This window comes from Malaya genurostris, chromosome 2 (assembly GCF_030247185.1).
Source record: "Malaya genurostris strain Urasoe2022 chromosome 2, Malgen_1.1, whole genome shotgun sequence".
NCBI classification, from domain to species: Eukaryota; Metazoa; Arthropoda; class Insecta; order Diptera; family Culicidae; genus Malaya; species Malaya genurostris.
In genome coordinates this window covers 290253262-290279692 of record NC_080571.1, presented here as the reverse complement: position 1 = coordinate 290279692, position 26431 = coordinate 290253262, and the positions used below count along the sequence as shown (strand labels likewise).

General features: G+C 36.5%; 1 protein-coding gene across 1 annotated transcript in view; it reads left to right on the top strand.

Moving 5' to 3' along the window:
* The window catches only part of LOC131430535 (carbohydrate sulfotransferase 5), a 59592-nt gene extending 33584 nt beyond the window's left edge, over positions 1 to 26008 (top strand). The window contains exons 3-5 of the mRNA XM_058595588.1: positions 6104 to 6283; positions 23562 to 23763; positions 23841 to 26008. Coding sequence (XP_058451571.1) covers positions 6104 to 6283; positions 23562 to 23763; positions 23841 to 23957 — 499 coding nt within the window. The 3' untranslated portion in view covers positions 23958 to 26008. The remainder of the gene's footprint in view (positions 1 to 6103; positions 6284 to 23561; positions 23764 to 23840) is intronic.
* The last annotated feature ends 423 nt before the right edge of the window (positions 26009 to 26431 follow it).

The following is a 26431-nucleotide window of genomic DNA, read 5'->3' as shown; positions in this document are numbered from 1 at the left end:
TATCTTAATACATGTAAAATAACAAAGTGTTTTTAACTGGGCACTTTAAAAACTGCATAGATAATTAATTTTAAAAAATCAATGTTTTATATGTTAATCAATAATCGGAAATTTTGTATGATATCGAATTTGTATGTTAGAATAAGTGTGTCGGGAATTCGTCGTACTTTAGTATCGGCACACCGTTACAATTCTAGAAGTAAAAAAAAGGTTTCTACCTTGAACAATTCACACAATACATCAACTTTTGAGGACGATTTTAGATTTTCAGAAGTGTGAAAAATTGTGTATTTCGTATTCACGTTATCCAGTTGTGTCTCTGACATTACCCACCCACTTTTTTACCGCTCATCTTCCTCGAAGATGGCTGAACCGAATTCAACAAGCTTAAGCTCGTCTTAAATCTACTATTGGGTCATTGATCAAGTTCAAAGATTAAATGACTGTAATGTTTGGCTCCGGAGATATGATGGTATAAGTGACGTAACCGACGCGTTTTTTTATCACTCAATTTTCTCAGGAATGGTTGAACCGACGACACGACCTGCCACTCGTCTATCAAAACTGTATCGTAAATTTAACTACCCCTCAGTAACTGGAAATGTCAAATCGGAAACGCTAGTGAATTTTTTTAAACTGGCAGCACAAGTTGATATATTTATTGATTTTGAATAACAGTCACCATAACCTTGGTTACTGCATATCGAAGGCAAGATGAATGCAAACAAAATAAATTTCAGATCGGTTATTATATTACGAAACATTTTTATGGATTTACCTGACTCGAGCGGAATGTAAAAATTGAGGAGTATGAGTTATGTCTTTTATAAAGCCAAGTTCAAAATTCAAGTCTTGACTTGAAACCGTTGTGTGAGAAGGAAGACATGGAAATGACCGACAACGAGCTTAGCGAGGCTAGTGCTCTGCGGTACCTGCATAACGTACGGTAAAATGATTTCTTTGTGGAATTCCACTAGTAATCCTCGAATAGTGGCCAACAAGGTGAAATACTGTTTCCACTGCTGCGCAATCAACCGACACAAAAGAATTTTGACAACGGCATATTACACCGAATCCTACTGCCCAGAAAAGCTAGCAGTTGAAGTGTACGGATGAATCGCTGAAGGAGATCATTGTCCTCGTTCGTTGGTTTCATCCATAGTTTCGATTAAATTCCGAAAATCGAGTTCATTTAAATGCATTTCTGCTTAATTTGGACAAAGTTTAACACTAATAGAACTATTCCACCGCTTTCAAACATGTTTATTTGTTTTGGGGTTCCTTGGTAACTAGTCCATAGCAACTTAAACAGTGTTGCTCGAGAAGATTATTTTTATCATTTACAAGGGGTCGCTAGATTTGTGGTAACTGGCGGTGAATCGTTAGCGAACAGTTTTAATGCTGATTTTTCTTCGGAGTGCCTGGTCGTGTCGTCGGTTGAACCGTTTTTTTTAAGTCTAGTCTCGTTTGAAATCTACTACTGAACCATTGATCAAGTTTGAATATCAAATGGTTGACACTTCTGGTTCCGGAGATATAAGTGACGTAAACGACTAACCGCATAACACGTGGGCTGAAAAGTCCCGGATTCAACACATAGATGGCGCTAGTTTTATTGAAGTCACCTTTAAAAGACAGCTGTTAAAATTTCATGATATTCTATGCATTTGTTTGTGAGTTATTGTGCTAAGAGTGACGCTACTTTTGTTATTTTCAAAACAATGGATCAAAAACAATGTTTTACTTTTACACTGCTTCTTGATGGGAAAAATACTGTTCAAGCGAAGCAATGGCTTGAAAAGTGTTATGGAGACTCCGCTCCATCAGAAACAACAATAAAATGTTGGTTTGCTGACTTTAAACGTGGTCGTAGAGACACCGATGATGCAGAACGTAGTGATCGTCCAAATGAGGGTGTAACGCCAGAAAAGTGAAGTTGCGTAAGTTAGCTGACATCATAAAGATATCAAAAGAAAGTGCTCTGTTCAAAGTGGGTGCCGCGTTTGCTCATTGTTGACCAAAAACAAGTACGTATTTATGATTCTGAGCAGTGTTTGGCCATGTCGAAACGTAACAAACCGGAATTTTTGCGTTGATATGTGACAATGGATGAAACATGGATTCACCACTTCACTCCGGAATCAAAACGATCGTCATCTCTGAGTGGACAGCAACTGGCGAACCTCGTCCAAAGCACCCGAAAGCACAACAATCGGCTTATGGCCTCGGTATTTTGGGATGTGTGTGGTGTAATATTTATCGACTATCTTGAGAAAGGAAAGACCATTAACAGTGAATATTATATAGCATTTTTGGAGCGTTTGAAAGATGAAATTGCAAAGAAATGACCACATATGCAAAGAAAAAAAAAGTGTTTCATCAAGACAACGCACCGTGTCTCAAGTCAATCAAAACAATGGCACAACTACATGAATTGAACTTCGAATTGCTCCTACATCCACCGTATTCACCAGATTTGGCTCCCAGCGACTACTGGCTGTTCGCAGACCTAAAAAATGCTCGCTGGTAAGAAATTTCGTACGAATGAAGAGATTATCGCAGAAACTGAGGCCTATTTTGAGCCAAAAGATAGATCGTTCTACAAAAGTGATATTCAAATGTTAGAGCAGCGCTGGAATGATTGCGTTGCTTTTGATGGAGATTACGTTGATGAAAAAAGTTAATTTTTATTTAAAAAACTCGTGTTCTCTTTTCTGTGCCTGGGATTTTTCAGCCCATGTGTTGTTTTTCATCGGCTAAATTTTCTCGTAGATTGTTCAACAAATTTCGATAAACTTAGGCTTAGGCTACAATGTGGTCATTGATCAAATTTGGAAAGGTTATGGCGGACATTTCCGGTTCAGAGATGCCTGAATCGATTTCGAAAGACTTAGACTCGTTTGTAAGCTACTATTAGGTTATTTGATAAGCTCACAATACTAATAGCCGAGAATAGATTCTTATAAATGTTTTAATGAGACTATTTTATTAATAGCTTTGATTTTTTCAGTGTATGAAAAAAACTACCGAACTATCAAAAACAACCATGCTCTCGAGCAGAAGCAAATATCTACTGAACAGCCTTATGTCGTTTTCGCTTGATGCCAAACCTAACCAAGTTCCTACTCTAGCTGCTGTCAAACCGTTTGTTTGAAGTCAGTTTCGAACCTACACACTAAGAATCAATTCTGTTGTTCGGTAATTTTTTTGACGAAAACTCTCGGTAATTAATAGAAATTACCGATATTTCGGTATATGAACGTCATTTTACAAAAATTATGCAAATTTTTACCGGACGTATCAGTTCTGTAAATAAATATACAATTCATACGGTAAATCTGAATAGTCGCCGAGTACGGTAAAACTTATACCGTCCGTATGGTAAAATAATCTTCCAATAACCGAATTTCTGTAAATACTGCTTGTCGTGAAAACTAACTGTCAAACAGTTGATCAAATTTTCAGTAAGTGTCTTTTTATTAATCAAACGAAAAAAAACTTGTAGAGTTCATCGAATGGATTGAGGTACAAGTGCTAAAGTTTTTAAAACATTAGAACCACTAAAAACTTTTTGTTTCCTTATAGGCAGAAAATAATTTTGTATCACTTGTCCACTTGCTGCCTACACAAATCGTTCAAGGGTAATTTCTGGTGGACTCGACGGATTGTGCAGTGTTTTGGAAGGTGCTCATAATTCCGGTCAGCCGGAACATTTGACCCTTTTTTTCGTGGAATAAAACCATAGTAGGTTGAATTTTCTTAATTCGTTTTTGGCAGAAAATTAAAAAAGTGTAGTTTTCTAAAATCCGAAAATAAAAGAATTTTAACCAAAGGAAAAAAAAACAAAAAATTACCGAACAATCAGTTAGATCCATTTGGTTTACAGTTTACGGTAGTTGTTTGACAGTTCAGCAATTACCGAACGTTCAGCTGTTGAAAATTCGTTAAAAAATTACCGAATTCTGCGAAATTTTCGAAGTGCTAAATTTTCGTTAAAACTAACGCTGTTGAACTGAAAATCGAGTCAGTTTCGTACCTGGTTTTTAAATCAGATTTACTGAAACGTTGCTAAGTGCGAAATCAACACAGTTTCGTGAAAAGTGTTTGTTTGATGAAACTACCTTGGGTCAGTTTCGGTTTTCTTAAGCGAAAACGATATTAGTATGTGGATTATTCAAATAAAAATTTGACACAATCATATCAATGTTGTCGAAAAACTAAGTCATATTGTTTTATCAATTCGTTTATCGTCATGATCCATTCTGTCTTTCTACTGGTAAAGTAACTGAAGAATATTTTCGTTACGCATCAAAAAAATAATTAACTGGTTGCATAGTAGAAATGCCAAGTGCCATTAGTGTCCGTAACTTTCTTTGAAACCTAATAGTATCTACCTTACTCGCAACGGCGGTTTCTGTTAAATGCATTTATTTTTCTTCCACAAACACGGCCAACTTGATTTGCAATTTTAATGATCGACGTAAAGCACACCAATCCGAGCCGTACTAAATGTGCTCGGCTTCAATACTGTTGAAAGTTGGGAATAGAGCCAGTGATGGCCCATTTCACTGAAACGTACCGTTTTCGAGCTGCGTTCGCTTATAACTAGACCGTTATCATTTTGTAGAGCATACAATTTTGTAGTTAAACCAAGGCAGACAAGTTCAAACAACAGCTGTGCTGTAATTGCCATGAATTACCTTTCTATATGCGGCATGCGTTGAAGTTAAAAAAAATAGCAGTTACTTCTTGGTGGCCGACCCTCATGTATCTTTGAACTGTGCCCGTCGTGACCGTTGCTATCCGCAAAGGGAAAAATCGCATGGTTTTGTATAAACAGTAGAATTATTGCAGCATACTTTCCCATAGTTCACAATACGACAACGGGTTGCTGCGCTGCTGTGAACTGACTCCTCTGCGATGCGTTGCTAATGGCGAAAGACCGCCTGTTTGGCCGACTGCGGCACGGCACTGGCTAATGAATGGACACCGAAAGTGAGTGCGATTGTTGTATGCTGTTGTATATCTCGGCATGTTCACTTTGCCTAGGTGAAAAATAATGACACTTTCGGGCGTTCGTTCGTTCACCCGCACGAATGTCACTGTAAATGTCCGCTGGAACCGGTGGGGCAGGTTTCCAGCTTGCTGTGGTCGATGTTGGCGATTACGGTAAGTTCAAATTATGGAATATCAGATACCGTACCGTGGCACGACTTTTACAGCGCTTATTGTCTGGTGTTGAGGTGTCCTTCAAAATATATTCAGGTTTGAAACAAAATAGTGAACGGCAGGGCTTAATAACATGTTTCATAGTCAAGCCATAACGTATCTTCTTGTCAAGAGTTGTTTAATCATATGGTTGCTATCACACTCCAAAACAGATATTTTTACTCAGTTCTTCAGTGCTAAGCAGTTCAAAGTGAACTGCTCAGACAGCGTTGCAGTTCAACGTAAACACTATTCGATTGCTTCTAACAGGGGTTGCCAACGGTGTGTTGATCGACTGACCGTCCAGGGGAACGCCCAATAATGTTACAATTCAAATCCAAGTTATTTAAAAAACCTCGATATGCATTGTGATTCGGATATCACAAATCACCATGATACGCGCTACATATCATTTTTCCGAGCCATGGCCATCGTCAGCGATGAGGATTTCCCGCGAGGTCTTCACTAATGGGATTGCATCGGATACCGGAGTGACATGTAATCGCATTATTTTCCCCACTCGGTGTGCGGCGGTGATACTGTGGCTGTGATTAAATGCGATGTGTGGGACAGGAAACATTATCCAAACGATTTATTTACCTATATGGACACATTCGTCACTTCACAGCGTGGAACAAAATGAAAAACACATTATAACGACCAATTAGATGATTATCTGTTTCCACATGTTGTCGACAGGAGGTCACTACACATTGTTATGACATCCAACCACATGTCAACATTAGGGCGGTCGTGAATATTCTCCAAAGTGTATACTACTGCGTGATTTCATTTATCAAGCTAACAGCGGTAGTTTAGATAGTGCTAATAACGCAAAAGAAAACTGTCACTAATGCTTGATTTCCATGCTTCTGCTCCTAATCTATTTCCACAGCCTCAACATACGAGTAATCTTGTTGATACGGGATCCCCGGGGGTCACTGCAGTCACGCAAGCACCGGGTGTGGTGCCCCGGGCAACCAGACTGTGACCATCCGCCAACGGTGTGCAACGATATGCAACTGGACTACGAAGCTGCCGTCGAGCTGACCAAACTATACCCGACGAGGTTTCGGTAAGTGAAATCGAGAGTGCTTGTTGTTTCCCATAATATGCCACGAATTTTATGTATGTCAACTTTTCCGTTTTACTCATAATTGCTCGTTGTAGAAAAGGAATCCTTGGGATGTTGATTAATCATTTGTATTACGGTTGAATTATTTCATTTAAAAATTTTAACTAAATGAGAGGAAATAAGCAAAAATAGACTGTGAAACCAACCACAAAAGTTCAGGTGTATTCGTTTCCTTTGCTAAAGTCGGGAATTTTAGTGGAAAAACAAAGAAAAATATTAGTAGTATAAATATGAGTAACAATTATGAGCATCATGATTGGCAAAGTATCAAGGTAACATCGGAAAATTTTTTGAAAAGATTATTCAAAATTCTTAGGAGCCTTCAAGTTTTTAGGTTAGCTAATGATGATCCTCTTGAGACAATACTTGTGTTATGCTCATATTTGTGTGAGATTTCAATAGGACTCACAAAATTAAAAAAGTTGTAAACTTTGATCTTATCAACCAGGGAGTGTTTGATTTTCTTCTTTGAGAGCTGAAACTGGTTTTCAGAGGACCAGTCTCGAATCTTAGAAAGATTTAGAATATGGATTGATTTGTTCAGTGAATCTATGTTTAATTTTCTTGCGAAGGTCCTCAACTATTCCATAGTAAGATCACAAGAACGTTGATAATAATGTAGATGGGGGAGAATTGCATTGAGAGACCTTTTGAAACTGATAGACTCCTAACTTCAATAATGTAATGATTAATATTATGTACGGCTGTATCGCTATATCTCAAAACAATTTCATTGTTTACATTGCTTACGATATGAGATTTGTCTCGTAGCCGATTAGTTCTAAGATGGTGGAATGTATAACTAATTGTATTAATTTGAAATCCTGAATGTTATTGCTAGATTATTTAAAAGATATTTTATTCAGTCTTATTCAGTTTATTTGCGTACAAGCTTTACGTGGCCGATTTAGCTGAGTTTTTAGATAATTTTTTTTTTGTATTTCATCTCGTTGTCACCCTTTTTCTAGGGGGAGAGGAGCTTCCATTTTCCTCCTGTGAGGATTGAGGGGCAGTTTGTTCGCGGTTCGTCTCGTCATTCATTGCCGCATCGGTGGTATTATTGTTGATTTCGTTGCTAGTTGCTGGAGATGAGCCTTGTTGTACATTGTTTGCAGTTGCTGGTTGGTTGGATGGTAAGTTGTTAACTGCAGCTGATGTACTTTGTTCTATAGGGGATACGTTGGATGGTTTCGTTGAAGGGGATGCTTCACTGTTGTTGGTGACTGTAACAGGTGTACTGGGGTTGCTTGGGGTTGGTGTGAAGGAAGCAACGTTGTTCTTTGGTGTAGTTGTCTCTTTGTCCAGTTTATCACATGGCTTACCGTAGTGAACAGCTTTTCGGAAATATTGACATGTGACCATCTGATTGTCATAGGTAACAAGTGATTTGCACGGGATTCTTGTACCCTGACCGAATGTCACATAAGAAGAGATAGGCCTCCTCAAGCGCATGCGTAACAAACGTACGCCATTTAAAATACCGGGGAAAAAATTCTTCCACTTTTCTTTTTCGATAGAGAGAATCTCTCCGTATTGGGACATAGTTTTACGAATATAAGGATCGATGACGCTTGAGGGAAGATCATGTACACGCACCTCTATAGCACTATCTTCCATATATTCTGAAATGTTGTACTTGATATTTTCATGCTCATGTGCACTATGTACATTATTATTGTCTTTAGCGAATTGAATTGCATCCAACTCTTTATAGAACTGGATGTAAACAACATTATTGGTTTTATTGCATTGAAGTAAATGTACACGTTTATTGTCAAGATGCATTTGCTCCTTAAGCAAACCTTCAAGTTCTCGTATCGAAGGTGGAATTTTGCACTGTCTGAAGTCAACAACAGTTGTATTCTTTCGTGTCGGCGGTAGAAAACAAATCCACTTGCCACCCTGTAAATTCGTTCCCTTTGGGTGTTATTCGGAGATTACTTGCAGTTGATGGTTTGAGAAGTTTCAGAAGAAAATTTCGGAGATGCATGATCTGTTATTGTATTTGTTTTTTTTTTGTAATATCGATGTTTAAACCTTTAGGTGAGTGGTCGGGTATAGCGTAATGGGTAAGTCGATGTCTTTCACGCAGCCCACCTGGGTTCGATTCCCAACCCCGAACATGGGATCAGAAAGTTTTTCTGGCCCGAAGAGGCGAATGACCTTAAAGGTAAAACCTCTATAATCGAAACAAAAATAAAAATTCTTAAGGTTATATTTACCTCTCGGGCCAGAAAAGGTTCGAAATCGAATCCAAGATGGCAGCGTAAAAGGCGATGGTTTTACCCATCATCATATACCCGCTTTTTTGGACGAGATTCTAATGAAATATTATTTTTCGTGAGAATTTCAACTAAATATTCGTATTAGAACGAACAAATTTAGCGCAAACACAGATGGAAAAGAATAATAATGAAACTGCTCACTTTTTTCTCCAATCATTCCACCATCATTCAGATGTCGTTTTTCATTGAATCCACTCGTGGAGTGTTTTTCTCGAGTTGTCGTATCACACATCAAATTTTTCTCGGTATTATTTCATTTTTTGACGTTCTACTGATATATCAGTGCAAATGAACAATTGTTGACAGTAGTATCTTGAGGTATCGCTGTTTTGAAACGTTATTTTTGCCAGAAAAATCACCTACCGAGAATTGAACAGATGAGATTCAAATTTTTACTGAACTAACCCCAAATTATTTTTGCGGTTTCTGAAAGAAAAAATGGCCAGAACCCATATGGAACTGATATGCGAGTATGAGCAGTGTTCTAATGTCGAACAGTGCTAATGAAAAATATGAAAGCATATATGCTTCCGTTCTACATTCTCCTTTATTTGAAACTGCTTGAGCTGTTTTCCGTGGAAGAGTCTTCACCATACAATTTAATTGCATCATGACCTGGCACGATATCACAAACTTATTAATATCGAATGATTAAAAGTTTCTCACGAAAGGAAAATCAAACATAAGATTTTGTCACGTGCAAAAAAAGCATAGCATGCTATGATGGGACCGGTATGCGAGTATCTTTTCGCTCATTACCAAAAATACTCGCATATGGGTCCCATCTTGTTCACAGTTCGAAAAAATCTTGTGATTTTTCATCTAATAGGATGCACATAAATGGAGCGTCATATTCCAAACAAACTTATATTCAAGAACATGTAAAATTGTGTTATTTGAAAATTACATGGCTTGTAATCGAATTACATGGCTTGTAATCGAATCGGCTCTTGGTAGCTGAGTGCAAATTACACTCGGAATCAGTAAAATTCTGTACAAATGAAATATTGCATCACTTGACAAGTTAAGTAGTTATGAATTGTATCGTTTGTAGAATTATGTTATCTGTAAAATTCATACTTGTTTTTCTGTGTTGCATAACAGACTTTATATAAACGAATGACAAAAAATGCAATATTTTATTCAACATGAAAAATTCATGATGTAATCTATGTATGTGACTCAATAGTATCACCGATCAATCATCACAGCAACGGAAAGAAGCGAATTATTGCCGAAATATGTATTCATCTTTTTCTCACCTTGTCGATTTTCAATATGGGACTGATATGCCAGTATGGGCAGTACACCAAGACATGAATAAACGTACGAAAATGATGACAACATAAACTGTAGCTTTTGACTAAAAACAAACGCTTCCAGTGAACAAAGCTATACCGAACTTTTGATGAGTTCTATACCAGTGGTTTTGGCGTAGAACAAGTGTAGCACTGATCTAGGGCAATTGGCAAAAACGAACGGTTGCGGTGCAATTTTCGCTAAACCACTGTATTAAAATTTAAAAACGGAAAAGTCATTTTTCTGCCATATTTTGGTTAGGCTCAAATATTTTTTCACTATTAGATCTCGTTGTCAACCTTTTCCTTGGGGAAAAGGAGCTCCCATTTCCATCTAGCGATGGCACTTTGTCCGTGGTTGATCTTATCATCCACTGCTGCTTCATAGTCGGTGTTGTGGGTGATTCCAGTTTTCTTTCGTTTTTCTTATAATTCGCAGTCTTGGCGTCATTGCTAGTTGCTGTAGATGCGCCTTGTTGTACATCGATTGCAGTTGTTTACTGGTTTGATGCTGAAAGCGTTTAGTTGCCGTAGCTGAACGGTTGTCCTTGTCTTTGGTTGAAGATATTCTTTTCGCAGTTTCAGTGCAGGGTTTTCCGTACTGACATGTAATCAGCTGATTCTCATAGGTAACCAGCGATTTACAAGGATAGCTTCCGCCCTAATCACAAATTACATAAGATGGAATCGACTCGTATAAGTAACACTCACACGCCATTCCGATAACCGGGATGAAAACTCCGCCATAGTTCCCTTTCGATGATAAGAATTTTTCCGTACTGCGATATATTTTCGCGAACGAAATTATCACTGGCCTACGGAGGATGGTCATGTACACGTACTTCTATGGTTTCGTCTACCAAGTACACAGGGATTTTGTATTTATCATTTTCATACTCGACACTGTGCACCTCACTGTTAGACGCCTTGTTAAATTGAATCTCACTTACATCATTAACGTCTAGATGTATTCGTTGTTTAAGTAAGATTTCAATTTCGTTTGCTGCTGGTCTAACTTTGCAGCGTTTGAAATCAATACAAATTGTATTTGGTGTTGTACGCCTTTTAGGCTTTTGTAAATCGTATTTACCCATTTTGTATACTCTATTGTTCACTACACTGTATTGTCATTGTTTCTGTCATCTCGACCGTAAGCAATTTTCGACTGTGTCGGATGAGATGCGAACACGAACTGGAAACGTCATTAATTTTAGTTCTATTTTACATTTTCCAGATAAAATTTTAAGTTTACTGAACATACTTTTATATTAGTAGCCAAGGCTTTTCTCACTGAGGAGGACCATAGTGTGATCGCGCCTTTCTTACAGCCTACTTCGGTCCAATTCCCAACATCGCTCAAAACGTCAGATAGTTTTCTAACCAGAAAGGCTTGAACATAATAGGTTAAAACCTCACTAACCGAATTAAACAAGCTTATCGGCTCATGTGTTTCTCACACGATGGAAGGTATGACTTCAGAAACGTGTGATTGAGAAAATATACCTACTGTCACACCACGGCATGTAACCGAAAAAATGCACTGGCATGCGAGTCTCATTTCACTTCAGTCGGCTTCCCAAAATGGCACTATAACTACATGCTAATACAGTCATTCCGACGTTAGTGACTGAACGTATTTTGCCAAATCAATTCAACGTTGATTCCGTTGACCGCATACTAACTCAACTCGCAGTCGCACTGCAGAGAGCCAGGCCGTTTGCTATTAATCAATTCTTGACACGCATGGGACTGCGATGTCCATGCGAAAGTGAAAGGTAGTATCTATCCGCTCAACAATCTCTCCAAATTGGCATTGCCGTTGTTTGCAACCTTATACGGCTTAAGCCAGCCAGCAACAAAAAAAGTTCGGAAACTATTTTATTTTGCTCACCGTTTCCGCTCTTCACCTTGTTTCACTGGTTTACTAAGTGCTGTTCCAGCGAGGTTGGCCCCGGCTTGGCAGCTTCGAAGGGGTGGAAAGAAGTCTTTCCTGGCTTTTTACGACTAGTTTTCACACGCACAGATACACATCGTATAGCTAGCTGCTCGTTGAGAAACCAGAGGTACCATTCCGGGTTACCATTTGAAGAAAGTACTAATTGTGATGCACCGATGGTCGTCATGTTTTACTAAATGCTTGACGTGAACATGTTTTATGTAATAATAATTCCAATTAGTATTGGCATAACATATATCGAACGTTTTTATTAACATCACACAGGGTTGGAGAATCGATAATTGTTAATGTATCAATTATTAATGGATATTTTTAACAGTATTTCACACGATCATTTTTCATTTCATTCTAGGCAGTTTGACTATTTTTTCAACTTTTCTTTACGTTTCGTCTTAGACTCGTCAGTGCAGAGCAGTTCAAATTGAACTGCTTAATGCAAACTTAAACAGTTCAACTTGAACCGCTAAGCAGACGTAAAGTTAATGCTATTTGCAAAACACTTATTAATTGGCACCGAAATGCCATGTCTTTGCTGACGTGCCGAACGAAAACGTTATTTTTTCAATAAAATTAAATATCAGTAGCACAAGCTCTCAATTTAGTTTTGTTTTACGTTTTCGAAACTAACCATGCTCAAATCAAGCACAATGACTTTTAGACATAGTGGGCCGTATAAATAAAACGTAGCATGCTTGAATTTCGGTAGTAAATGCTACGTGTGGATCACGTTCCTGTCAAAACATGCTACAAACTGTAGTCTTTACTACAAGTTTTCGGTAGGTAGCTCTAGAGGTTGCCACTCGTGTGTTTGCTGATAAAGTGAAGTACAGAAATTAAAAAAGTGTCATTTTTACAGATGTAAGTACGTTTCTTGCTTTGTGCATGCTTATGCCAGCTTTTCCGGCTCTGTGTCGATACGGTATGCAGTAAATGCTTAAATTCGGAAGTAGCATTAAATACATGTCCGAACTTGTTTTTTATTCATACCAAACCACGTTATACTCTGTGGACTATGTTTTTGAGAAGATACTATAAACAACAGACTTTACTACATTTTATTCATACGGCCCAGTGTCTTAAGGTGAGCTTTTCCTGTAAACGGGGTTTTTCATTCCTTCATTTCGAGCGGGGATTAAAAAAAACTATGGGTATCTTAAATGTTTATATATTATATAGGTACTATTCTTTATTAGAGACTGATACAGTGTAGATTTTATGTAAAAGTATTGAGAGTTAATTTGCTTTTGATGAAATTCGCGCTAACTCTAATGTTTGTAGCACACTCTCAGATTTTAATGAAACTTGCGATACATGAAGACCTCGTCACAAAAAAAAACACTTTTCATACTTTCCAAAAATGATCTTTTCAAAAGGGTCAAACTTTTTTTAACAAATTGTTTCAAATGGCTGTAGTCGAAAACTGACAAATCCTACAAAAAAGTGTTGTAGGAGTAATTTTTGCAAAATCAGTTAAGTTTGGACATTTCTAGGAAAAAAAGTTATTTAAAAAAATATATTATATCCACTTTCCAATTTAAGAAATATTTTCATCACAAGTTTTACAGTTCGTCATTTGCCTGAATATTTACTAATTGATTCATCTCAAAACATGATCCCTATTTCACATAATTACACCACTATTCAATGTTGGATGGCTTTATAATTAGCAATGCCCACTTTTCAGTTGTTTAATCAGCGATTGAAAACTTCTAAAATTACCCGCTAGACAATAAAAATCATCTAAAATATGAAACGAAAGTTTGCACTTAATTCTCGATGAACATTAGAAAAGGTCCCAAGTGCAAGTGACAGTTTCTCTTGGTTTACTTTCTCTTTCAATTATTACGGCAAATTCCAGTAATTTCCAACAAATTCTACAGTGCATATCGAAAGTTGATGGTTTTTGCTATAATCCTATGTGAAGTGTTAGATGGGAAGATTGCTGATTGGACCGTAATACTCGAAAGAGAAAGTAAACAAAGAGAAACTGTCATTTGCACTTAGGATCTTTTCTCGTGTTTGTCTTCAATTCACTTGATTGCGCTTTGTTTTCATCATCATTTCGTACCGCAAGGTTGCCAGGTTTTCTCATGATGCAATGCAATGGAGAATTCTTTTCTTCTTTAGATTACTATCAGCAAGTGTTTTTTGGTATACGTAACATTAGTTTAATTATATTTTTGATGTTTGATTTCATTCCGATATATGTCAACATAACGCTGTTAAGTGAGTTTGTGTTTCATCGGTTGTGCATCCGATATTTTTATATTTTGAAAAGGGCCGATCCAGGTTAACGTTGCAGTAAAATTTTGAATGTAAAACGAAAGGAAACGAAAACGACCCAATAATTTTTCAAGGTCGAATTGATTCCAAACTGGTTCTAAAAATATCGTGTTTTGTCTCATATTTGGCATTCTACCCTTTTAAGAAAAACTCCAATATTTTGGATCTGAGAGTGTAATAGTGCATTATTTTGTTTTGATCGCTATCGAAGCTGCTATTTAGTAGGATGAGTATAGAACCAAAGATGGGATGGTTAAAAATCCATTGAGATGAAATATGGAACAGAGGAATAAACTTTTCTGTAGTGTTTTCCGCTATTTTTTTAAATATAAGTTTATTTTTTTAAGAAATGTGAATCGATTTTCAATGTGGAGCAAGGCGAATAAGCAGAAATAAGAAAAAAAATCATAGTGATTTCAGTGGCTAAATCTGGTTTTTGACACCGACACTTTCCACGTTATGCTTGTTCGATTAGTTTATCTGAAGGATAAGTAACGTCATGATTGAATTTTCTTACATATGGCTTAAATTATAAGCATTTGAATAGGTACATAATACATCTAATAACTATCGATACCATCACGGGATATAATAATTCTATTGAAATCCGATTACTTTTTGATCGAGTATCTTCTACATTACTAGTCGGAACTAGCATGAAAAATTTCCACCGAGAAAAAACAAAACTACGGTCATTTTTAGACCCTTTTATTGAACCTTCAATTGTTAATAACTTTTTTTAATAACAATGAATATTTTTAGTGAACGAACCATGAAATCAAATTGCATTGCTTTAATGCACGAATTCCTTTAAAAAATATGTTTTCAGAACGACTAGAACTATTTGTTTTTTTTTTTTATAATTTCGAGCACATTTATAACCGGATTCCGAATTTAATTTCGAAAACACGAAGCCTAATTTCTTGGATTCGTTAAATCACAAATGTTTTCGACGTTTATTTTTTTTTACCTCAACATCTCAGTTCAGTGCCGACCCGATCAGTATTCCCCGTGCATTGGTTGTTCGTCAATGCATCTACCTAATGAATGGGAAAATTACGGTTTTATGGCAATTATCAGCGATGAATTAGCTATAATTTCGCGGAAGGTTAACTGAACAGGTTGATAATCACACCATGATGGAAATGGAAAAGGAAATATTCGAGAAGAAGATATTGTCGAATGGGGGCTGTTTCTTCGAATAATGAAACCTTTGATATTACTAGTTAAATCATTTTTAAATAGTAACACCTTGTTTAGATTACTCTAGAGCCATGTCTTGCCGTAATAAGGTATATTTTATACTTGTGTGTTCGATAAGATTATTCCAGTTAAGGTAGCGCTTCGCCGTGGTCACGGGAGTTCGCTGCCTATCCCGGGGTTTCACGCACTTTACCCAAAATTGTGAGAAAACGGGGAAGAAAACGGAAATTCCAAGAACATACGATTCTAGATAATTAATTTTTCTATCGATTCGTATATAAATTGTGCCTGATAAACATTTTTATCGAAAGATTTCGTGCGAGTTATAAAAATAAATGAGTTTTTCCTTATTCTTTCGCACGCACACAATGTCAACGCATGCATTGGGGTGTGCAAAATGCTACATGCGGTAGTAATGTAAGTAAGTAAGTGTTACTAGTTTGTAAAATAATTTCTATTCATGTTTCAGTAGAACCAGAAATCAGTAATGATTTTCATCGCTACTAGCTTTGACGCTTTGTTGAAAACGTAGCACATCCCTACATATGCGAGTTGTTTACAGCGAGAAAAAGGAAAAAAAGAAAACCAAATTTTAACAAAACTCGCACGAAATCTCGCGAAAGAAAAGCTTTCTAACTGATATTTTTCGCCAAATGCATAGTAAAATCATTTACCTACAATCGTATGTTTTTGATTTTTCGTGAATCGGGTTAGTATTTTAGAAATTTGCAATTTAGGGTGAAATTTCGGCGACAAAGCAAGAGGAAGCAGTGAGTTGTCTTGCTTCGACCTGACCACGGCGAAGCGCTACCTTAAGCTAAATTTACCATACCCTTTATCTATCTCAGCTTATAAATTGAATGTCATATAATGTGACCATTATCTAGACAGAGATATTCTATACCTGTTCAATTTATTAGCTCCAGGGATAAGATAAAAATTTGCGTCAACGTTTCCAATTTTCACGTCGCTGTAGAAACGTGTTGTACATTAATTTAACTGGGACATTCGATCGGAATCCGATGAATAGAGTCACCACATAAAGTTTACGAGAATTGACCAAACGTCAAACAATCTACGTGAATGTCCGGTGTGAAAAACTCGATTTTTAAAATGGCGAATTGTGTAAGTAGTGTAAATATCAGCGAGAAATGTTATTTAATTATATTTTTTTACAACATCAACCGCACCATTCCTGTATGAATGTTTCCATGTGTTCGACAGGACCGAGTGCCTGAGTGAGTCCGGAAGTGTGCCTGCCGAATGCTTCAAACAGGTCCACTGAAAAAAGAGTTCAAAATCGGTATGGAGCTAGAGACAGTGGACCTATGTAATGCGACCTCAACCTGCATCGGTAGTGTTGTGGGAGTTCTCGGATCTCGACTTCGGCTTCGGTTGGATGGCGGTGATAACAAAAACGATTTCTGAAGGCTTGTCGATTCGAGATCCCACGACATTATTAGTTGCTTTTTATTTTCAGTCATTGACATTTTTCTATGCTAATTTTCTGAAATAAATGTTTTATTTTTCATGGTATGTTATATAAATTAAAGATTTATATAAAAATCTGAAATATCTCCCTTTTGACTTCAACCAATATATAAAATAGTAATTCTCTTGTATCTAAATTTGATAGGTAAATGTGATATGAACAGTACATTACATTTTACCTATGAAACACGTAGCTTTTACTGGATTGTGCATTAAACAGCTATTAAATGCCAGTCCATTGAAACCTACGTGAAAAGTAGGGTGGAAAATATTCACATGACTTTTCACGTAACTATCATTATTATTTTGAGTGTATAAAAGTTAAAGAGTATTGCGTTTGGTGCTTCTACAATCGAGCTATACTTAGAAAGTCGTTTAAGGTACCAGAGAAAACACAAGAAACGTCATAAGTTACTACACGCTCGTTCAATGTTACTCTAAAATGAGTACAATTTCACTCACTTTCGTTAAAAGTGGAGCTACTCTACACAGAAAAAAAATGATTAAATTCACACGACATGTAAATTAATAGTATGATGAAATAGACATAAGTTGAATTGAAAATTTGATTTAAAACCATGATCGATGTATAATTCAATTGGATTGCACAGATTTTCCAATGAACAAGACTGTATGTTTAAAGAAAACCGTTTAGAACTGTACAGTAACTTTCCATTCAATTTCCTGCTCCAAACATGTGCATTAAAATTTATGTAAATTCACAAAATATTATTAATTATGGAATTCTTTGCTTTAAACAAAACTGCGTGTAAATTAAAAACAATGCAACTTCTCCGGATCCGTTTCACGTCTTGTCGATGTGCCGATACTGGAAGCGACAACACTTTTTACATCAGAAATGTCTTCGCTATCGTTTTCCAACTGATTTGAGTTTTTTTTATATGCAAAACAATTCCACATTCCGAACATTTGAACGGCAGTATTTCATTTTTGATCGTATTTAGTTTATGAATTTGTTGAAAATGAGCTTTTAACTCCTTCACGTATCCCGGAACAAAGGTTGCACGAATGTGGCAGCGAAAACCTTCAATTATGAAAACAGCTGCGCAAATTTTTCTTATTAGGAGGTATAACAATATTACCTTTTAATTTTCGATAGACGTCTTCTTTTACCGCGGCTCTAACCCGCTCCATTTTCCTTCAAATTTCCTTTCAATAGATATACAAAAATCAGTAAACGTAAGTTTTCACCCAACGTTTTCAAAGCACTGTGAGTAAAACTTGTTGTCAATTCAGGAACTGAGAAGAAGTTACTCACTCTTCTACATCAATATTACTCATTTTTCGACATTTGAACTAAATAAGCAAAAGTCAGTACAAATTACTCACTTGAGAGTAACATTGAATGAGCGTGTAGTTTTGATTGAAAATTTCCAACATAAATAGATGCGTGGGTACGTTATCTATGCAATGCTACGCTAATGATTATTGAACATGTATGTAAGGTGAATTGCATGATATAAAGGGACTAATATTGCAACAAAAGTAATTGTACCGCTTGTTGCATATGAATTCATAAACTCAGTAGTTATTCAAAATCATAAAACGAGTTTCAAAAAGTGATTAAATGCATTATCGTTTCTAACAATAATCGTTGTACACGCTGGTTTATATGTATAGCTACTGATAAGCGATAGTCCACACATTTCTAGTCTACATAACTGGTTTCAACATCTCTCATTCCTTGTTATGTGGAAGATAATTTCATTTGACCAACTGAGTGCCTTATTGTATGCCTACTACGATCATGAAGCAACTGTTGTTCATCAGAAGCATTCTAACACATTTATTACTTTCGGACTAAGGCACGGTTAGTCCAAAAACGTGTTCCGTTTCAATTCCGATTATTGTTTTAAAATTTTTCAGAAATAAACTTCTTTCACATAAAAGTAGATATATTAAACTATATCATTTTTTAATTTTTTTTTTCAATATGGCGGCTCAGGAAACAGCTGCTCAAACTCGTCCGAGTTGTTGGTTTGTGTCATCATTTCCCGGAAACGAATCATCTGAAAACAAAAAGCAAAACAGTTTCATAATCTGCTTCGAATGGACTTTGGTCGGTACTAGAATGAAACATTTCTAGCGAGAAAAAAAACAACATAGCAGACTTTTCAAATTCTAGACCCTTTGCACCCTTTTTGCCTTTCTCGGAGATGGCTGAACCGATTTTCACAAACTCTTCAGGTCCCATACTAAATTCCTGAATTTCATTTGGATTTGACTTCCAGTTCCGGAGTTATAGAGTAAAATGTGCAAAAATGGTGAAAATAAGTGCATCGATTTTTGTTGAAGATGTCTAAACCGATTATCACAAGCTCAGATTAAAAAAAAAGCTCTTTAAGTCCCATACTAAATTTCTGAATTTTATTTGGATCTGTCTTCCGGTTTCGGAGTTATGAGGTAAAATGTGCGGTCTGTGCACCGAGCTCTTGCCTCTTCGTAGTATGAAGAGATAATGATAAAGAATCAATAAAACAACAAAATTTAACGAATTTTCGGTGACTATATAGAAGGCAAAAATAAAGGTAAAGGCACATAACTTCCAGAGTTTTTTCCAACAGATTTTGATAAAACATTCTTGAAATGTTTCACTCTAAGAATAGGAAAAAAATTACCCGTTCCTTAAGGGTCATACACAGATAAAAATATTTTGTAAATTTACATCAATTTTCATGCACATATTTGGGGCAGGTAATTAAACATAAAGTTACTTTACAATTCTGTAGGTTTCAATATAATTTAATCGCAAACTAAGCGTTAATTGAAATATACGGTTATATTCATTGAAAATTCAATGCAATCCGATTTAGTTTTGTACCTATGAAAGTTTTCAATCAAAATTTCGATTCGACTCCTGTCTATTCCATGTTACTATTGATTTACATGTCGTGTAAATTTCATTGTTTCTTTCTGTGTATGTGTTTGAGTAAAATTCAGTATTATGTCGTTTTCGCATGAGAAACCGCAAACTGACCCAGTGTAGTTACTTCAAACAAACAAAATTCAACGAAACTGAATGGGGGTTTTTACTTACCATCGGGGTGGGAGCGAACCCAGTATAAGAACCAGGTTCTTGGTATAAAACGGTTGAATACCGAGATCCCGAGCACTAGTAAGCACTATAAATATAACTATATACATTTGGGCAGTTGATCTAATTTCGTTTGATGCAAGATAAATACAAACTAAGGCGAACAGAGTCTATAAGCTTGGTCCGTGTGTTGGACTTTTTTTTCGAATTTTGACACGAAAACTAAAAGCATTTTGTGCGACGATTAAGTACCGATGGAATGGGGCTTTCGTACTATTTTTCATTTTTTCAATTTATAATAGCAACAATTTGTAGTAATTCACAATTTTTTTGTCATTTCTTTGACTCAAATTGGAAACACGAAAATTTTTCAACACTTTTTTTTCTCACGTGTTTGCTGAAAAAAAACAAAATTTGCTCTTTTCTCATTGTTTATCCACCTCCTGAGCAGTTTATTTGTGCTCTCTACTCAAGTTTTTTTTATTCAATGTTGATATTATTTCCTGCATATCACTCCTGAATTACTTTACCATAATGGCAAGACGCCAAATCGGGCCTAAGCAACACAGAACTAGAATGCTTTTGAATAAATTATAGTAACCATTTTTTTCCAACTATTGAACTTATTGAACTTTATCTATGATTTTATTTTTCAAATCACAGCTACGAAAAACCTGCTTTCATATAACTTTGACAATTTTTTTACCTTGAAATGAACGTCAGCTTTGCCACGTGGTAACGCGGTATAAAACTCAATACCAGGAATATGCTTGATGCCTACTTTGATCTTTGTTTCACCATCCATAATCAAGCAGTCAATCGCCCTTATTCTGAATTACGTCGTATCGATTATACGATCATATTTCATTTGTATTCATAGCTGAATTACCCGGCGTTGCTCGGAAATGTTTCGTGAAGGGAAGGCCGAAAAAAAATCTCGAAGTTGTCCTGCTTAGTGAAATACTCTGATTGTAGTGAAACATAACTTAGACGGACACCCGATTGAACAATACTCCGTTCATGTTCAGATTGTGAATGATCAGCCTCCCATCTCAGATCTCACAATAATCATAATTTTCATGGTATTCTCGACAAATTGGATCAGTGTTTGGTTAGAAACATTTAAAACACCTTTCTCTCTATAAATACCTTCTTAGTAATCTCCGAGCTTGTAACGTACTTCCGTACTTCCTCTTCACATTCTGTCTACAATACCTTTGGCTTCCATGGCTATGAACACTTGCTACTCCCTTCTCTTTATAAAAATTTTTATGATATCATTATTTGCTCAAAACTTTCCATCTGACATTTATTATTTTATGACGAAAGGCTGTTTAACATCAAAACTACATTCGTACTATAGAATAACTTTTTTTATATCATTCATTTTGTCCCGGGTTTAACCATTTTAGTCGTTCACCGGGGAGGAAAACCTTTAGAATAATGATTCAGTTCATACAAATGTTGTTGTAAACTTATTTCCATCACCTTCGGTCGACAGTTTTCTTAATTTACATTAAAAATGCACATTGATTGTATGATTTCGTCAATTCAGATCAATGTTGAGAATACTTATTCCCCCTCCCTCTTGTGATTATCTTTTTGAACTTCGCTCAGTTGCTAGAAAGTACCAATTTTTCGTAAAACCCGATCGATTTTCCCTTACACTTTCCATGTTCGGGGCACTTGCTACACTCTCTCACCCTTAAAATTACCTTATAATCTATTTTGATTTAACTTACTTTTTGTCAGTGAACTTTTTACGGATCTCCTCCATGATAACCCTGAGCAGTGTAGGAAGTATCTGTGCTTTTCAAAAAATATCGATTCCCACCTTTGGTACATGTGCCAAACTTGGTGGCGATTCGTTTAGTTGTTTCGTAATTATGCTGAGACTTAAATACACACGCGTTCATATGCAGATAAAGATTATTTTCCCTTAGTTCTTTTAATTTCCCGGCAAAATGGAACCAGATCCTTTAAAATTATTTAAAAAAATTGCGTTGCATTCAAATTAACAACAGCAATACTATCTACTATGACTTACCACTCTCTCGTTTTACATAAAATGGGAGATGAAAATTTATTTTCAAAAATCCCTTCTTCTAGTCTAAATGTCGATTCTCTTCAAATTATATAAATTTCTTTACTGATCCCCTCCCCCTTTAACATACACTTGCTACACACTCTCCCCCCTGAGAATAATCATCTCTGAAGAGCAAGAAGTACATGTGCCAAGTTTGACAGCAATCCGTTCAGTAGTTCCGGAGCTATGCCATTACAAACATTACACCCCCCTTTTTAAAGGCACTTGCTACATCCACCCCCCGTATAGTCATCTAAGGTATGCAAAATGTTTCCACGGTCTTCAAAACGTATCGATTCTTGTCAAGTTATGTGATTTTTTTCATGACCCCCCCCCCCCCCCCTTGTTAATAACTCTTGCTACGCTCCCTCCCATATAAATATACTCCCTAAACCATCTCTGAAATGCAAGAAGTATCTGTGCCAAGTTTGGTGGCAATCCGTTCTGTAGTTCCGAAGTTATCGCGTTACAAACATACAAACTTACATCCATTTTTATATATATATATATAGAAGATAGATAACGTCAGCAAAATCAAAGGTAGCTAGGATTCGATCGAGCCATATTCGATCGAAAAATGAATACGTCGTTATTCAGAATAAGGGCGAATATTTTATGCATTTCCCAAAAACGTTCTGGAGACATTCACCCCGATTCTGTATTTCGTTCGAATCGGATTGTTTCGATCGAATTCAAAATTTGGCATTCGGTAGCTCGATCGACTCGAGTTTTCCATACAAAAGCATTACTCGATCGAATTAGAGAATGCAAATTTTTATATTCGGTCGAAATACAGAATAGGGGTGATTCTTTTACCTTTCTTTACAGAAAAGTAATAGAATTGCTAGAAAAATCGACAGGAGATGCGGAGATCTCTAGTGTTGTATACCATTCGACTCAGTTCGACGAGGTCGGAAAATGTCTGTGTGTGCGCACTTTTCTTACCGCTTCAATATCTCGGAGATGGCTCAATCGATTTCAACAAGCTTAAGTTCGTTTGAAAGCTACTATTGAGTCATTGATCAGGTTAGAAGATCAAATGGCTGTAACTTCTGGTTCAGGAGATATAATAGTATAAGTGACGTAACCGATAAAATCCATTTTTTTTTCTTACCACTTAATTTGCTCGGAGATGGCCAAACTGGAAAAAAAATCCATGGCATTACATTCCTTTTGTGGAATTTGGTATTTCTGTTTCAGCAGACTTCGCAGCTGAAACCGGGTATAAATAAACGATAATAATAACTTCCCAGCCGATTATTAGCGTATAGAATCATTGTATGGCTAGCACTACGGTCCTACCGATACCAAGAACCGTTTCAGGTCGAGGCTCGAACATACGACAATTGGCTTGTAAGACCAGCGCCCCTCGATTTGGAGTAGGGGCAGCTTGACAAATCGTGTCAAAACATGACTTTGCCCTTATGTTTGGGGATGAACGGCAATACACAGGGGCGTATCGATTTTCTTTTCGTTAACCAGCATAGCTTTGAAAATTTCACTTGTTGATAATTGCTTGGATAGAGCACATACTAATTCAAATTCCTACCTTTATTACAGGGCTATCCGCTATGAAGACCTATCGTTGAACCCCTATCAGATGACCAAAGAAATTCTAAAATTCTACGGACTACCGTTCGATCCGGCCGTCGAAGCATTTCTGGACACCCACACCAAGCTGGATATTGGCGGCGTTAGTTCCACATTTCGGGACTCCAAATCGGCACCATTCCACTGGACCAAGGATCTCACATATGAAGAGGTTGGTGTTGTCTGTTTGCATGGTGCGCGCTGCTCTTTACATCTGTTTTTTTTTTATCTTTACCTCTCCCGTCTTAGGTGAAAATCATACAGGACAGTTGTGTATCCGCCATGAAATCTTGGGGTTACAAGAATGCCACCAGTGAGAAGGATCTGCTCAATTTCGATCCACTGGTGTCCTACAGTGTGTCGTGAAGTTTGGAGGAAAAGGAGTACGGTAGCAGTTGAATCGGCTGACGGGAATTTTGACACAGTCACACTTGAGCTGGTTCGGTGGCAAAACACGACACGCACGATGCACCTTCTCCCCAATTCCTCGCTGCCCATGGGCGACTGACTTACTGAAATGTCTTAATAGGGTTAAGTATCACGTTCGTTTTGAATGGGCGCAAAGTGCTGTAAACTGTAAATTCGAGCAAAATTTAGTTTATAGGAAAAACAATGATAAGCATCTGTGATGAACTAGGTAACATAAATATCGATAAATTCAATGTTAATTAATTGCATATAACAATTGTATACTACAAACCTTTGCATCGGACGTAGACACAAGTTTCACTAGGGGATTCATTGTGGCACGGGGATACAGGGCCTACACTTCATTTGAAAAATGATGAGACAGTTCCAGTTTTGAATAAATAATAGAAACAAGTGTTTCGTTAGTTTAAGAGAAGGTTGAAAGTCCAACTTTTCACAACAGCATCTATACGAAAATGAACTGAAATCAATGAATGGGAAAATGGTGTTGTATAATAATACGTAAAACAGTATAGTTTCCTGAAATAAAAAAAAACAGATTGAAACACTATTTCAATATTTATTCCATCTATAAACGACTATAACCAAACAGATGTAGCTTCAGTTGATAGTTTTTGGTATGTAAAAGCAGAGAAAAATGCTTCCTATGAAGAAAGCCCACATTTAAATCTGATGTGATCAAATGGAGGTTCCAGGTTTCGTTTCGAAGTACCCGAGTATTTGCGTTCGCAGGAAAATTTGACTGGAGCATTATTTACATCAGTTTCACAAAGTACGTTTGATTTTATTTTTTGAGCACTTCGGTTCAGTTAATTAATCATCAATTGTGTTCGATGATCATCTATAAGAAAAACAAATATTATGACCGCCCCCAATGGTTGATAAATCACGTCCCTATTTTCCTATAGTCAATTCGAAAAATTGTCAAGCTATTCCATTGAACTGAATTATGCTACAATTTCAATTAGGCCACTTAGGATTACATATCTGTTCTTTCCGTGCACGCACAAGACTACTGTAACGGGACTATTGAAGCCCACAGAAATTACCGTGTTTATAGCAAAGTAGATTACTGACATATCCCTAAATCGAATTGTAGAAATAAAAGTGAATGTCCCTAGAACACATTTTAATTGAACACTCATGGTCACGCACACCAACCATAAATTACAACAGTGGAAACCCAGTGCAACCCAAGTAAAATAGTTTTGCATTTGCGCAATCATTCAGTCAAGATGAAAACAATAATTACTAGGTTATAATCACTCATCAGTAAGTATTAGAAAACGATAGATAGTTAGGGCAACTTGTTCAATCGAATACAACACACTGACTTTGGAGAACACTTGATGAAATAAGTAATTAGAGTGCCTTTTTGATCTGCAACCGAATATAATTCAAGCCAACGTATAGGAGATGATACTAAAAGTAATGCTGAATATCACGCAATACAGCCTAGAAACGAATGATTATAACACAGAACAATCGTAGTAGTATGCCAGTAAAACAAAAAATCTCATTTTCTCTCAACAATAATATTCGTAATATCTTCTCGAAATAAACACAAAGAACGCAAAAACTATGCTATTTACAAACCACAATATTTAATAACAGTTAACGACACCGATCCTAGGAAACTCATAATTTGTATGGAGAACCCCAAGATGCGGAGTAATGTGTGAAGAATATAAGACCGTTTTCGGAAATTCGTTTCGGAATAAACAATAAAATATGTCTAACTAGCGTCCTAATGGGAACGATTTTCCGAAATCGACCTTCCTCGAAAATATATGCTGCAAACACTCGTAACTCTAACTGATCAATGGTTCACGTTATGCAATGCTGGCACACTTAGAAGAGTAATGAAGTTAAACTATAGCTAGTAGAACAAATAATCAACAATAATTTATTGAAACTGCTGAATTGAATGATGCGAACCAGGTGTCCACGCTCAATAATTGGAATAAAAAACATATGTGAAATTGTCATTCGAACATATGTGAAATTGTCATTGCCTAACATAGAACCTAAAAGAAAAACTCCGATGCAGAACCTAAAATTTCATGGTTGGTACTGGTTGGTTTAATTCTTTTTTTTTTATTGCGTAAAAAGTCTTCATCATTTTAGCTTCATGCTCAATCAAAACCTATAACAAGAAGACAAAAGATTGAACGAGTCTAAATGAAATTTGCGAAAAAGTTCCCCTCAGAGGAAGGACTCGAATCTTACCCAATCTGTCCAATACAACAGCGAACTGAAGAAACAGTGCACCGCATATGTGCAAAGTTAATAATTTTGTTTCAGGTTCTATTCATATACTACCTATAGTGGGTTTTCACATCACAAGCAACATTTATTGACCCATCTTTCACTTTCTCCGAAAAATTTGATCTAATGATCTGCAGATTCAT